The sequence below is a fragment of the Columba livia genome, chromosome 34 (genome assembly GCF_036013475.1).
Source record: "Columba livia isolate bColLiv1 breed racing homer chromosome 34, bColLiv1.pat.W.v2, whole genome shotgun sequence".
NCBI classification, from domain to species: Eukaryota; Metazoa; Chordata; class Aves; order Columbiformes; family Columbidae; genus Columba; species Columba livia.
The window spans coordinates 266,824-281,602 of NC_088635.1; the positions used below are offsets into that span (position 1 = coordinate 266,824).

Genomic DNA, 14,779 nt, shown 5'->3' on the forward strand with positions numbered 1-14,779 from the left:
TCACCCAACACCCCATGCACCAAGGGTGTCCCCAAACCCCTGAATGCGCTCAAACCCACAGGAGGAAGCGGAACCCCAGTGAATGGTGACACCCTGCACACCAAGGGTGTCCCCAAACCCCCTGGATGTGCCCCAAACCCACGGGAGGAAGCGGAACCCCAGTGAATGGTGACACCCTGCACACCAAGGGTGTCCCCAAACCCCCTGGATGCGCCCCAAACCCACGGGAGGGAGTGAGACCCGGTGAGGGGTGACACCCCAACAGCCCCTGCGCCAAAGGGGTGGGACAGGGCACCTTTGGGTGTCCCCAAACCCCCTGGAATCGCCCCAAACCCACAGGAGGGAGCAGGACCCCGGCTACCATTGACACCCCAAACACCCTGCGTGCCAAGGGAGTGGAACAGGGAACCTATGGGTGTCCCCAAACCCCCCGTGGGGCGCCCCAAGGCCCAGCTCAGCCCCCCGCCCACCTCCATGGTGTAGTTGGTGTGCTTGTTGTCGAAGATCAGGGCCTCCTGGATGAGCTGGTGCTGCTGCTCCAGCAGGTCCAGGTTGGGTTTGTACTCCACGATGCGCCGCTCGTACTGCTTGAGCTGCTCCAGCTGGTCCTCCAGCGTCCCATGCAGCTCGATGGAGATGCGCCCGATCTCCTGCGATCGGGACCGAAAACATCGAATCATGGAGTGTCGGGGGCTGGACTGACCACCCCCTTCTAACCCCCCCAGGTCCCACTGGCTTCCTGGCCACAAGGGCCCAGTGCTCAGCCCACAGCCCCCGCTATTCCCAGCTGGTCTCCCATCCAAGCACTGACCGGGCCCGACCCTGCTTAGCTTCCCAGATCAGCCATTCCCAGGGTGTTATGTGTTTATATATTATATATTATATATTTTTTATATATATATATATTTATAACCCCCAAGTATATCCTGATAGATAGAGTAGAAGGGCAGGAGAACCTCTCTGACCTACTGACCACCCCCTTCTAACCCCCCCAGGTCCCACTGGCTTCCTGGCCACAAGGGCCCAGTGCTGGCTCAGCCCACAGCACCCGCTATTCCCAGCTGGTCTCCCATCCAAGTGCTGACCGGGCCTGACCCTGCTTAGCTTCCCAGATCAGCCATTCCCAGGGTGCTATAGCTATATATACACATATATACATATGATCCCCAAGTATATTGTGATTGTATCCGAACTAAACCCTCTTTTCAAGGGCAGAGCAGAGGGGCAGGAGAACCTCTCTGACCTACTGACCACCCCCTTCTAACCCCCCCAGGTCCCATTGGCTTCCTGGCCACAAGGTCTCCCATCCAAGTGCTGACCGGGCCCGACCCTGCTTAGCTTCCCAGATCAGCCATTCGCAGGGTGTTATGGCTGTATATATTATAGAGATCAATATATATATGTGTTCCCCAAGTATATTCTGATAGTATCTAAACTAAACCCTTTTTCAAAGGCAGAGTAGAAGGGGAGAAGAACCTCTCTCATCCTACTAACCACCCTCCTTTTAATCCACCCCGGTACCATTTGCCTTTGTGGCCACAAGGGCTCGGTGCTGGCTGCACAGCACCCCGGGGGCCTGGGTGGGCGCAGCACCCCGAGGTGCTGAGGCTGCTCCTCGCACCCCAAGACCCCTGGGCCGCTCTGCTCAACGATTTCACCCTTTTCTGCCCTTTCCTTTGGGCAGGTGACCCCGGGGGGCCTCACCTCCATCTTGGTCTGGATCCAGGGCCCCACCACGTTGGCCTGGCTGGCGAACTGCCGCCGGAGGTGCTCGTTGGATTGCTGCTTGCTCTGCTCCTCCAGCAGCGCGTGGTCGCGCTTGGGGACCAGCTGCTGCACCTGCGGGGACAACGGGATGAGCACGGGTGACCGTGGGGATCCCGCGGGGATCGGGGCGGGCTGGGACAGCCGGGAGAGCCTGGGAGAGCCACGGAGCTCCAGGCACAACGGTGGAGGAGCCGCAGCTGATCCCGTCATTATTAATCACCGTCGCGCTAATGAAGGGCCCGGGGGGCCACGTACCCGCTCCCACTTGGAGTTGATGAGCTGGGGCGTGACGGAGGTGTAGGGGTTGCTCCTGGAGAGCTTGATGCCGTGCAGGTCGGCGATGCGCTGCGCTTCGCGCTGGATGCCCAGGATGGCCTCGCGCTCCTTGTCGGCATCGGGCAGCGTGGACTTGAACTGGTCGTGGGCGGCGATGAGGCCCTGGGGAGACAGGAATGGGGGGGTCACACCAGCTTGGCCCCCCCCAGGCACCCTGGGGACCTCGCAGGTCACAGGATCTATGTCAGGGATCAGAAGGGACCTTGAAAGCTCATCTGTTTCAGATCAGGAGCCCCTAGAGGGGATGCAGGAAGCAGGCGGGTTTGGATGTCGCAGAGAAGGAGACTCCACAACCCCCTGGGCAGCTGCTCCAGGCTCTGCCGCCCTCACCATGAAGAACTTTCTTCTCACGTTTAAGCGGAACCTCCTGGGTTCCGGTTTGAACCCCTTGTCCTGTCACTGGTTGTCACCGATGGCTCCATCTCCTGACACTCCCCCTTTCCATACTGATCACCATTAATTAATCACCCCTCAGTCTCCTCTTCTCCAGCTCCATACTGGTCTCCCATCCAAGTGCTGACCGGGCCCGACCCTGCTTAGCTTCCCAGATCAGCCATTCTCAGGGTGCTATGGCTGTATATATTATATATATATATATGATCCCCAAGTATATCCTGATAGTACCTGAACTAAACCCTTTTTCAAGGGCAGAGCAGAGGGGCAGGAGAACCTCTCTGACCTACTGACCACCCCCTTCTAATCCCCCCCAGGTCCCATTGGCTTCCTGGCCACAAGGTCTCCCATCCAAGTGCTGACCGGGCCCGACCCTGCTTAGCTTCCCAGATCAGATGAGATAGGGCGCTCTCAGGGTGCTATGGTTGTATGTATTATATACGTCTATATATCTATATCTACATCTATATCTATATATCTATTTCTATATCTACATCTATTTTCCCCAAGTATATCCTGACAGTATCTGAACTAAACCCTTTATTTAAGTGCAACACTACCAAGGCTCAGCTTGAAAACCCACCTCAAAACATCTAAGAACGGCCCCAAACCACCCGCAAACATCTTGGGGGGTGCGTTGAAGGGCACAGGGCCCTGTCCCCCCCCTCACCTCGATCTCCTCGATGGTGTGCACGATGAACATGTCCTGCAGGTCCTCCATGGCGCTCTCCATCCAGTTGTTGAAGGGAGCCGCCCGCTTGGCGTATTCCAGGTGCAGCTCGTCGATGGTCTCCAGCTGCTTCTCTGTTTTCTGCGCGGGCGGGGGGCGTCAGCAGCGCAGGAACCCGCGGTGACCGTCCCCCCGTCCCCGTGTCCCCCTTGTCCCCATGTCCCCCCGTCCCCATGTCTCCCCTGTCCTCACGTCCCCCCCATCCCTGTGTCCCCCCGTCCCCGCGTCCCCCTCGTCCTTGTGACCCCCCCGTCCCCGTATGCCCCTTGTCCCCATGTCCCCCCCATCCCCACGTCCCCCGTCCCGCCGTCCCTGTGTCCCCCCCGGTCCCCATGTCCCCCCCCGTCCCCCCTGTCCCCGCGTCGCTGCGACCCCCCGTCCCCCCGTCCCCCCTGTCTCCCCTGTCCCTGTGTCCCCCCCGTCCCTGCGTCCCCCTCATCCCCCTGGTCCCCGTGTCACCCGCGTCCCCCCTGTCCCCATGTCCCCCCGTCCCCGCGTCCCCCCGTTCCTGTGTCCCCCCTGTCCCCGCGTCCCCCTCGTCCACCCCCATCCCCGCGTCCCCCCATGCCCCACGTCCCTGTGTCCCCCCTGTCCCCTCATCCCCCTGGTCCCCGTGTCCCCCCCGTCCCCACGTTCTCCCCATCCCCCCCGTCCCCGCATCCCCCCCGTCCCCCCCATCTCTCCCCATCCCCCCGTCCCCCCCAATCCTCCCCGTCCCCCCCATCCCCACGTCCCCCTCGTCCCACCTGACCCCGTGTCCCCCCTGTCCCTACGTCCCCATGTCCCCTGTCCCCGTGTCCCCCCTGTCCCCCACGTCCCCGTGTCCCCCCTGTCCTCACGTCCCCATGTGCCCCGTGTCCCCGTGTCCCCCGCATCCCCCTCATCCCCCTCGTCCCCATGTCCCCCCTGTCCCCACGTCCCCATGTGCCCCGTGTCCCCGTGTCCCCCCTGTCCCCATGTCCCCTGTGTCCCCGTGTCCCCCGCGTCCCCCTCATCCCCCTCGTCCCCGTGTCCCCCCTGTCCCCATGTCCCCCGTGTCCCCGTGTCCCCCCTGTCCCCATGTCCCCCGTGTCCCCGTGTCCCCCCTGTCCCCCCGTGTCCCCCGCTCACCTCCAGCGCTTCCCTCCTGCTGTGGGTCAGGGAGCCCAGCACGTCCCACTGGTCGCAGATCTTCTGGCACCGCGCGTTGACGCTGGGCGAGTCGTAGTAATCCAGCTCGCTTCAAAAGGTACAGCACGGCCGTTTGGGGGGCGGGCAGGGACCCGCACAGCTCCCCACAGCGCGGCCCCCGTCTCCCCGGGGCTTTTGGAAGCGGCGGCGTTCCGCGGGATCCCCATGGCGTGCGCGCCCGGGATCTCGTCCCCGTGTGGCGGCGATGGGGGAACAAGGGCCCCGTTGGCGGCCCCGCGTGCTAATTGTGCGCGAGTAAAGGCGGGGGCGAGCGGCGCCCCCGGGGAGGACGGGGGGGCGGCAGAACAATGGGGCTCTGTCTGCGCGGCGGCTGCGCCGGGAGCCCCGAGACGGGGGGTTCGCAGGGAGCGTGGGGTGGCCGGGGGGGGTTGGGGGTGTCCTGGGGTGTCTGAAGGTGTTTGGGGGTGTTCTGGGGTGTCTGAGGGTGTTTGGGGGTGTCCTGGGGTGTCTTGAGCTGTTATGGGGGGTCCTAGGGTGGCTTGTCAGGGGTGTTTGGGGGTGTCCTGGGGTGTCTGAGGGTGTTTGGGGGTGGCCTGGGGTGTCTTGGGGTGACCAGGGGGGTTTGGGGGTGGCCTGGGGTGTCTTGGGGTGTCTGAAGGTGTTTGGGGGTGTCCTGGGGTGTCTGAGGGCGTTTGGGGGTGGCCTGGGGTGTCTTGGGGTGGCCAGGGGGGTTTTGGGGTGTTCTGTTGTGTCTGAGGGCGTTTGGGGGTGGCCTGGGGTGTCTTGGGGTGGCCGGGGGGGTTTGGGGTGTCCTGGGGTGTCTGAGGGCGTTTGGGGGTGGCCTGGGGTGTCTTGGGGTGTCTGAAGGTGTTTGGGGGTGGCCTGGGGTGTCTTGAGCTGTTATGGGGGTCCTAGGGTGGCTTGCAGTGTCGGGGTGTTTGGGGGTGTCCTGGGGCATCTGAAGGTGTTTGGGGGTGTCCTGGGGTGTCTTGGGGTGTCCTGGGGCATCTGAAGGTGTTTGGGGGTGTCCTGGGGTGTCTTGGGGTGGCCGGGGGTGTTTGGGGGTGTCCTGGGGTGTCTGAGGGTGTTTGGGGGTGGCCTGGGGTGTCTTGAGCTGTTATGGGGGTTCCTAGGGTGGCCTGCAGTGTCAGGGGTGTCTTGGGGTGTCCAGGGGTGTCTGGGGGCGTCCTGGGGTGTCTGAAGGTATCCTGGAGTGTCTGAAGGTGTTTGGGGGTGTCCAGGGGTGTCTGGGGGTGTCCTGGGGTGTCTGAAGGTGTTCTAGGGTGTCCTGGGGTGTCTCGGGGTGTCTGAAGGTGTCCTGGAATGTCTGAAGGTGTTTGGGGGTTGTCCTGGGTTGTTTGGGGATGTCCAGGGGAGTCTGGGGGTGTCTGGGGGTGTCCTGGGGTGTCTGGGGATGTCCAGGGGAGTCCAGGGGTGTCTGGGGGTGTCCTGGGGAGCCTGGGGGTGTTTCGGGGTGCGCGGGTCCGTACTTGAGCTCCTGCGCGATGGCGGCGATCTGCTCCACGCGGTCCTGGTGCGCGGCCAGGTCGCTCTCGAAGGCCTCGTGCTTCCTGATGAGCGCTTTGATGTCGGACAGCGTGGCGCTCTCGTAGTCCCTCTGCCGCAGCAGCGCCTCCTTGCCTGGGGACACGGGGGGGTCAGCGCCACAGGGCGCCTGCAGCCCCCGAGGGGACGCGGGGACCCGGCGGGTTGGGATGGCGCACACAAGGAGGCTCCATGGCCCCTGGGCAGCTGCTCCAGGCTCTGCCGCCCTCACCGTGGAGACGTTTCTCCTCATGTTCAAGCGGAACCTCCTGTGTTCCCGTTTGAACCCCTTGTCCTGTCACTGGTGTCAGCCATGGCTCCAGCTCCTGACACTCACCCTTTCCATACTGATCACCAGTGGGTCAAAATGGCGCCAGAATCACCTCAGGGTCAAAATGGCGCCAAAATCACGTCAAAAAATGGCCCCAGAATCACCTCAGGGCTCAAAATGGCGCCAGAATCACCTCAGGGCTCAAAATGGCGCCAGAATCACCTCAGGGCTCAAAATGGCGCCAGAATCACCTCAAAAAAGGCGCCAGAATCACCTCAAAAAATGGCGCCAGAGTCACTTCAGGGCTCAAAATGGAGCCAGAATCACCTCAGGGTCAAAATGGCGCCAGAATCACCTCAGGGTCAAAATGGCACCAGAATCACCTCAGGGTCAAGGTGGCACCAGAATCACCTCAGGGCCCAAAAGGGCACCAGAATCACCTCAAAAAAAGCGCCAGAATCACCTCAGGATCAAAATGGCACCAGAATCACCTCAAAAAATGGCACCAGAATCACCTCAGGGTCAAAGTGGCACCAGAATCACCTCAAAAAATGGCACCAGAGTCACTTCAGGGCTCAAAATGGAGCCAGAATCACCTCAGGGTCAAAATGGCGCCAGAATCACCTCAGGGTCAAAATGGCACCAGAATCACCTCAGGGTCAAAGTGGCACCAGAATCACCTCAGGGCCCAAAAGGGCACCAGAATCACCTCAAAAAAAGCGCCAGAATCACCTCAGGATCAAAATGGCACCAGAATCACCTCAAAAAATGGCACCAGAATCACCTCAGGGTCAAAGTGGCACCAGAATCACCTCAAAAAATGGCACCAGAGTCACTTCAGGGCTCAAAATGGAGCCAGAATCACCTCAGGGTCAAAATGGCGCCAGAATCACCTCAGGGTCAAAATGGCACCAAATCACCTCAGGGCTCAAAATGGCGCCAGAATCACCTCAGGGTCAAAATGGCGCCAGAATCACCTCAGGGCTCAAAATGTCACTAAAGTCACGTTGGCCACAAGGGCCCAGCGCTGGGTCACGGTCACCATGCCGTCCCCGGGACCCCCAGGTTTGTCACATCATCCCCACAGCAGGGACGGTCGCCCCCGGTCCCGTCGCGTTATAAAAGGGCTCAAGCACTCTGGGGGCGACTCGTATTTGGTGGCCATGACCCCTCTGTCCCCCACCTTCGGTCCAGGCCTCGTGGATGGACGCTTTCTGCCGGAATTTCTCGGCCAGGTGGTCGAGCCGCTCCAGGCGCCGGATCTCGTTGAGCAGCCATTCCTCGTAGCCCTTCTCCGCCTGCTCCAGGTGCTGCCACCCGTTGTTGATGTCCTGGGGACGGCGGGGACGGGGCTCAGGGGGGACCTGCGGCTTGCGGCTCCATCACCTTCATCACCACGAGCCCCCCGAAGCCATTTTGGCGGCGTTTTGGAGAGGAATCCATCCCCAAACCCCCTCTGGGGGAGCACCAAGATGGAGGGCGCCAACCAGCTCTCACCGAGACCATCTTCCCCTCGGAGGGCATGAACGCGGGCCGGTTGCTGAGCCGGAGCTTGGTCTGCAGGGTGTTGAAGTTGATCTCCAGCTGACACTTCTCCTGCACCTTGGGCGGTTTGTGGACGCGCCGGTAGTCGCGGAAATCCTCCAGTTTCTGCTGCATCTCCGCGATGGTTTTCTGGGGGCTGCGATCCTCGAGCCACGGGATGGTGCGTTTGATCCACTCCAGCAGCTGGGGGGACGGGGTTGGACGGGGTTGAACGGGGTTTAACGGGGAAAGCGGGGTTTAACGGGGAAACGGGGTTTAATGGGGAAAACGGGGTTTAACGGGGGAAACTGGGTTCAACGGGGAAACGGGGTTTAACGGGGAAACGGGGTGTAACGGGGAAACGGGGTTGAATGGGGAAAACGGGGTGTAACGGGGAAAGCAGGGTTTAACGGGGAAAACAGGATTTAACAGGGAAATGGGGTTGAACGGGGAAAACGGGGTTTAATGGGGAAATGGGGTTTAACGGGGAAACGGGGTTTAAGGGGGAGAAGGGGGGTTAATGGGAAACCGGGGTTTAACAGAGAATGTGGGGTTTAACGGGGAAAACGGGGTTTAACAGGGAAATTGGGGTTTAATGGGTAAAACAGGGTTTAACAAACAGGGTTTAATGGGGCAAACGGGGCTTAATGGGGAAAACGGGATTTAATAGAGAAAACGGGGTTTAATGGAGAAAACGGGGTTTAACAAACGGGGTTTAATGGGGAAAACAGAGTTTAACAGGGAAAACGGGGTTTAATGGAGAAAACGGGGTTTAACAGGGAAAATGGGGTTTAATGGGTAAAACAGGGTTTAACAAATGGGGTTTAACGGGGAAAACAGAGTTTAACGGGGACAATGGGGTTTAACGGGGTTTAATGGGGCAAACGGGGTTTAACGGGGAAAACTGGGTTTAATGGAGAAAATGTGGTTTAACAGGGAAAATAGGGTTTAATGGGTAGGTAAAACAGGGTTTAACAAACGGGGTTTAATGGGGAAAACGGGGTTTAATGGAGAAAACGGGGTTTAACAGGGAAAATGGGGTTTAATGGGTAAAACAGGGTTTAACAAACGGGGTTTAATGGGGAAAACAGAGTTTAACGGGGACAACGGGGTTTAATAGGGTTTAATGAGACAAACGGGGTTTAACGTGGAAAATGGGGTTTAATGGGGAAAATGGGGTTTAACAAACGGGGTTTAATGGGGCAAACGGGGTTTAATGGGGAAAACGGGGTTTAACAAACGGGATTTAATGGGGAAAACGGGGTTTAATGGGGAAATTGGGGTTTAACAAATGGGATTTAATGGGGAAGATGGGGTTTAATGGGGAAAACGGGGTTTAACGGGGAAATTGGGGTTTAACAAATGGGATTTAATGGGGAAAATGGGGTTTAATGGGGAAAACGGGGTTTAACGAGGAAATTGGGGTTTAACAAAGGGGGTTTAATGGGGCAAATGGGGTTTAATGGGGCAAACGGGGTTTAACGGGGAAATTGGGGTTTAACAAACGGGAATTAATGGGGAAAATGGGGTTTAATGGGGAAAACGGGGTTTAACGGGGAAATTGGGGTTTAACAAAGGGGGTTTAATGGGGCAAATGGGGTTTAATGGGGCAAACGGGGTTTAACGGGGAAATTGGGGTTTAACAAACGGAGTTTAATGGGGCAAATGGGGTTTAACGGGGCAAATGGGGTTTAACGGGGAAATTGGGGTTTAACAAACGGGATTTAATGGGGAAAACGAGGTTTAATGGGGAAAATGGGGTTTAACAAACAGGGTTTAATGGGGAAAACGGGGTTTAACAAGGGGGTTTAATGGGGCAAACGGGGTTTAACGGGGAACACGGGGTTTAACAAATGGGATTTAATGGGGAAAATGGGGTTTAATGGGGAAAACGTGGTTTAACGGGGAAATTGGGGTTTAACAAGGGGGTTTAATGGGGCAAATGGGGTTTAACGGGGAAATTGGGGTTTAACAAACGGGATTTAATGGGGAAAATGGGGTTTAATGGGGAAAACGTGGTTTAACGGGGAAATTGGGGTTTAACAAACGGGAATTAATGGGGAAGATGGGGTTTAATGGGGCAAACGGGGTTTAATGGGGCAAACGGGGTTTAATGGGGAAAACGGGGTTTAACAAACGGGATTTAATGGGGAAAATGGGGTTTAATGGGGCAAATGGGGTTTAACGGGGAACACGGGGTTTAACAAACGGGGTTTAATGGGGAAAACGTGGTTTAACGGGGAAATTGGTGTTTAACAAACGGGATTTAATGGGGAAAATGGGGTTTAATGGGGAAAACAACGGGGTTTAACGGGGAAATTGGGGTATAACAAAGGGGGTTTAATGGGGCAAATGGGGTTTAATGGGGCAAATGGGGTTTAACGGGGAACACGGGGTTTAACAAATGGGATTTAATGGGGCAAATGGGGTTAAATGGGGAAAACGGGGTTTAACGGGGAAATTGGGGTTTAACAAACGGGATTTAATGGGGAAAATGGGGTTTAATGGGGAAAACAGGGTTTAACGGGGAACACGGGGTTTAACAAATGGGATTTAATGGGGAAAATGGGGTTTAATGGGGAAAATGGGGTTTAACAAACAGGGTTTAATGGGGAAAACGGGGTTTAACAAGGGGGTTTAATGGGGCAAATGGGGTTTAACGGGGAACACGGGGTTTAACAAATGGGATTTAATGGGGAAAATGGGGTTTAATGGGGAAATCGTGGTTTAACGGGGAAATTGGGGTTTAACAAAGGGGGTTCAATGGGGCAAACGGGGTTTAACGGGGAGCACGGGGTTTTGGGGGGCGGGGAGGCCGGGGACCCCGCCACTCACGTCGGACGCCAGCTTCTCGTAGTCCTCCATGAGATGCTCATTCTCCTGGTTGACGGCCAACACTTTGCAGATGCGATTCGCCGCCGTCTCGGCCTGGGGGGACACGCGAGCGGGACGAGGCGGGGGGTTCAGAGCGGGGAACCCCAAAACCTGCGCGTCCCCCCACCCCGTTCTACCGGGGGTTCGGGGGCTCCCCGAGCGATCCCGGTGTCAAACCTTACCGGGGAAACGGCAAACTCGGTGTTATTTTGGCCCCCGAACCCGCGAGCGGGACCCCCGGGGGTTCGTCCCCGCTCGCCGTGCGGAGCGCGGAGCCGCTCACGCTCTGTTTTGGGGGGTTCTCCCCCGTTTTTAAGCACCGTCCGGGGGTTTGCGGCCCTCCCGGGAGGGCAGATCCTCTGTGAGGATGAGGAGGAGGCAGGAAGGAGGAGCGGGGGGCACCTGGTACCTCGGGAGGCGGCACAAAGAGTCCAAGAGGAGGAGGCGAGAGCCAGAGAGGGTCTGGGGAGGACGCGGGAGAGGAAGAACCAGTCGCCGCGGGCGGAAAGTGAAAGAAATCAACTCAAAACCAGGAGGGGAGCGAGGCGAAACCAATTAACGAAGCCAAATAATTAACGAAGCCAGGAGAAATCGGAAAACCAAGCGGGGGGGTGGGAGGGAACGCCGGGCTCCTCCTGCGGCGTGGCGGGTGAGACAGGCGGTAATTAACCCCAATCTTCATTAGCCAACACGTAAACCAGCGCTGCACAGCAGAACCGCGCGGGGGTGGGTCCGGACATGATTTCTCTTGGTTTTTTTAGCCAAGAGGCTCGTTTATTGCCCAAATCCCTCCCGATTCACCCCGTTTCGGAAGGAGCAGGAGCCCCCCCGGGGTGACAGGGCGGTCCCCAACCCCGCGCGGCTCTAACGAGCCTCCCTAACGAGGGGCTCAGCCCGAGCTCCCCAAAAGCTGCTTTTAGAAGCCACCTCGAGCTCTGGCAAACCCGGATCAGACCGAGGAGACGCAACAAACCCGGCTCAAAACCAAACTGCGCGAGTGTTACCCGCGCCGCCTCCTGTCTGGCACGCCAACAGGGTCCTGGGAAGCCGCGTCCGGCGCCGGAGCCTTAGGCTGAGCTTTAAGCCTCTCCTGAGCCAAGCGGAGCTCAAGCCGTCCCCGCGTCGGGGTTTCCAGAAGCCGTGCAAGTGCAAGCGCCCGCGGGGAGCCCCAAAATGGGAGGGGGGTGTGTTAGCGGCAGCCCCAGCCAGCCAAGCTCACCTTCTGCGCCCCCGAGAAAGCGTGGTAGAAGCAGGACACGTATGTCATGATGGCCTTTTCGTCGGGCCTGAGCGTGCCCACGATATCTGCGCGGAGAGAGAGGGAGGAGAGCGCGTGAAGCAGCGCCGGGGAGACCTCGAGGCCGCCTCGGGAGCGCGGCGAGCGCCGGGAGCCGAACCAGAGCTGCTTGTCGCTAACGAAGAGCCGAGGCTCCATTCGGAGACGCGGCCGAGCCGCCGCGGCCCCGTCGCGTTCGGTTTGGGGAAGGCGAGCGGTTTTTGGCTTGTTTTGTTAAAGATAAATAAATGAACAAGCTGAGGTTCTGGTTCCCGGGTCGCGCGGAGAGACAGAGGAACGGCGCGTCTGCAAAGAGAAGAGGCGTGAGCGGAGGGCGCTGCGGTGCGGAGGCGGCGAGGCGGCCGCCGCGGTACCTTCTGTGCCCCGGAGAACGCGTGGTAGAAGCTGGACACATAGGTCATGATGGCTTTCTCGTCGGGGCGCGCGGTGTTGACGATGTCTGCAAGCGAACGACAAGCGTTAGAGCGAGACGGGGGACGCGGGGCCGGAATCCCACCGAGCGGCGGCTCCTAAGAACCAGACGGATACACCTGTACGGGGGGAAAAGCGCGTTAGACACGGCCCCGCGGCGTCCAGCGCGGCGCCGCGCGCTCACCCTCGGCATCCAGCATCTTGGGGATGTCCAGGTACTTCTCGGCCACCTCGAAGGCGTTGTTGAGATTCGTCACCGGGTCGTCCTGGAGAGGGGAGACGAGCGGGTGGAGCCGCGGGGACACCCGGTTGGGCGTTCGACGGACGGACGGACAAACGGCCGCGCTCCCGGTTCGGTTCGTAGGGAAAAGCGGCACAAACCAGAGCGCGGTTTTACCTTCCTGAGCTTGTCGTACTCGATGAGCTCCGGCCGGTGTCTGTGGATCAGGGCGTTGAAGGCGAGACCGTCCTTCCAGCTGCGGGAGAGGACGGACGGTGAGACTGACGGACAGTGAGACCGACGGACAGCGAGACCGATGGACAGCGAGACCGACGGACAGCGAGACCGATGGACAGCGAGACCGACGGACAAAGACACATTGCATATCTGCCTCAGACCCTGGATCAACCCTCCTCTGGACAAGGGCGGATGTCTCAGGCACAACCGCAGCGAATAAAGGGGTAAAAGCCGCGGTAGCCGCGTTTCGCCCCCACGGCCCTGCCCGAGGTCTCGGTGCCATGCCCAAGGTTTCGGTGCCATGCCCCAGGTCTCGGTGCCATGCCCGAGGTCTCGGTGCCGTGCCCCAGGTCTCGGTGCCATGCCCAAGGTCTCGGTGCCATGCCCCAGGTCTCGGTGCCGTGCCCCAGGTCTCGGTGCCGTGCCCCAGGTCTCGGTGCCATGCCCAAGGTCTCGGTGCCATGCCCCAGGTCTCGGTGCCGTGCCCCATGTCTCGGTGCCATGCCCGAGGTCTCGGTGCCATGCCCCAGGTCTCGGTGCCATGCCCCAGGTCTCGGTGCCGTGCCCCAGGTCTCGGTGCCATGCCCGAGGTCTCGGTGCCGTGCCCGAGGTCTCGGTGCCATGCCCGAGGTCTCAGTGCCGTGCCCCAGGTCTCGGTGCCGTGCCCGAGGTCTCGGTACCCCCCGCAGCGGTTCCTGACCTGATGTGGAAGTTCTGCACGTTGACGTTTTTGTACGGAGCCGTTTTGCGCTGGCACCAGAGCAGCAAACCCTCCTTGGCCGAGGTCTCTGCCAGGGGACACGCCGGATCAGCCCTCGTGGCCCCGTCCTCATGTCCCCATCCCTCGTGTCCTCATCCCCATCCCTCATGTCCTCGTCCTTGTGTCCCTGTCTCTCATGTCCCTGTCCCTCGTATCCCCATCCCTTGTGTCCCCATGTCCCCATCCCCCATGTCCCCGTCCCTGTCCCTCATGTCATCATCTCTCGTGTCCTCATCCCTCGTGTCCCCATCCCCCATGTCCCTCTCCCTCATGTCACCGTCTCTCGTGTCCTCATGTCCCCATCCCTCGTGTCCCTGTCCTCCTGTCCCGGTGTCCCCGTCCTCATGTCCCTGTCCCTCATGTCCTCATGTCCCCATCCCTCGTGTCCCCGTCCTCCTGTCCCTGTCCCTCATGTCCCCATCACTCACGTCCCCGTCCTCGTGTCCTCATGTCCCCATCCCTCATGTCACCGTCTCTCGTGTCCTCATGTCCCCATCGCTCATGTCCCCATCCTCCTGTCCCTGTCCCTCGTGTCCTCATGTCCCCGTCCCTTGTGTCCTCGTGTTCCCATCGCTCATGTCCCCATCCTCCTGTCCCTGTCCCTCGTGTCCTCATGTCCCCATCCCTTGTGTCCTCATGTTCCCATCACTCATGTCACCATCTCTCATGTCCTCGTGTCCCCATCCCTCGTGTCCTTGTGTCCCTGTCCCTTGTGTCCTCATGTCCCCGCCCCTCACCTTCCACCGAGATGTCCTGGATGGCGAAGCGCAGGATGATGGTCCAGATCATGCCCAGCGTCATCTTGGCGTTGCCGTCGACAATCTCTGAAAGCCAAAGAGGGGAAAATCCGGCCTGGGTTCCACGGCAAACGCCGTCGGTTGTGCCTCCGGGTGTGCGGGAACGAGCAGGAGGTTTTTGGGGTCCCCCCGTTCCACCCCACACTCGGGACTCGCTGCACCATCAGACACCAAGAGACGATCGTGGGCTCCGTGTCGCGCGTCTTTTGCGGCCAAAAAAGCCCAGAACCGTCCCCAAAATCGCTTCCAAGCGCAGCCTTTTGGGAGGGCGGCGCTCCCGGCGTTTCCCACCCCCGAGCGGCCCCACGCGTGTTGTTCTGGGGGTGCCCCCGGCGCGGGAGCCTCTGGGTGTTGTAACCCCCACCACACCCTCGCGTCGCCCGCGTGAACCAAGTCGGGACACGCTCCGGTTTCGGGAACCTCCCCCGGCCCTTGAAGGAGCCGCCGTCCCCAAACTGGCTCTGCAAGGGGAGCCGCTGCCAAACC

The 14,779-nt window shown here is 59.7% G+C and overlaps 1 protein-coding gene across 1 annotated transcript in view; it reads right to left on the bottom strand.

Annotated features, from left to right (window-relative positions):
- ACTN4 (actinin alpha 4) overlaps window positions 1-14,779 on the bottom strand; it is a 28,569-nt gene that overhangs the window by 4,196 nt on the left and 9,594 nt on the right. The window contains 14 exon segments of the mRNA XM_065044234.1: window positions 21-650; window positions 1,705-1,839; window positions 2,023-2,205; window positions 3,167-3,307; window positions 4,337-4,445; window positions 5,848-5,998; window positions 7,357-7,504; window positions 7,671-7,901; window positions 10,533-10,625; window positions 12,222-12,307; window positions 12,464-12,545; window positions 12,677-12,755; window positions 13,437-13,524; window positions 14,234-14,320. Coding sequence (XP_064900306.1) covers window positions 21-650; window positions 1,705-1,839; window positions 2,023-2,205; window positions 3,167-3,307; window positions 4,337-4,445; window positions 5,848-5,998; window positions 7,357-7,504; window positions 7,671-7,901; window positions 10,533-10,625; window positions 12,222-12,307; window positions 12,464-12,545; window positions 12,677-12,755; window positions 13,437-13,524; window positions 14,234-14,320 — 2,243 coding nt within the window.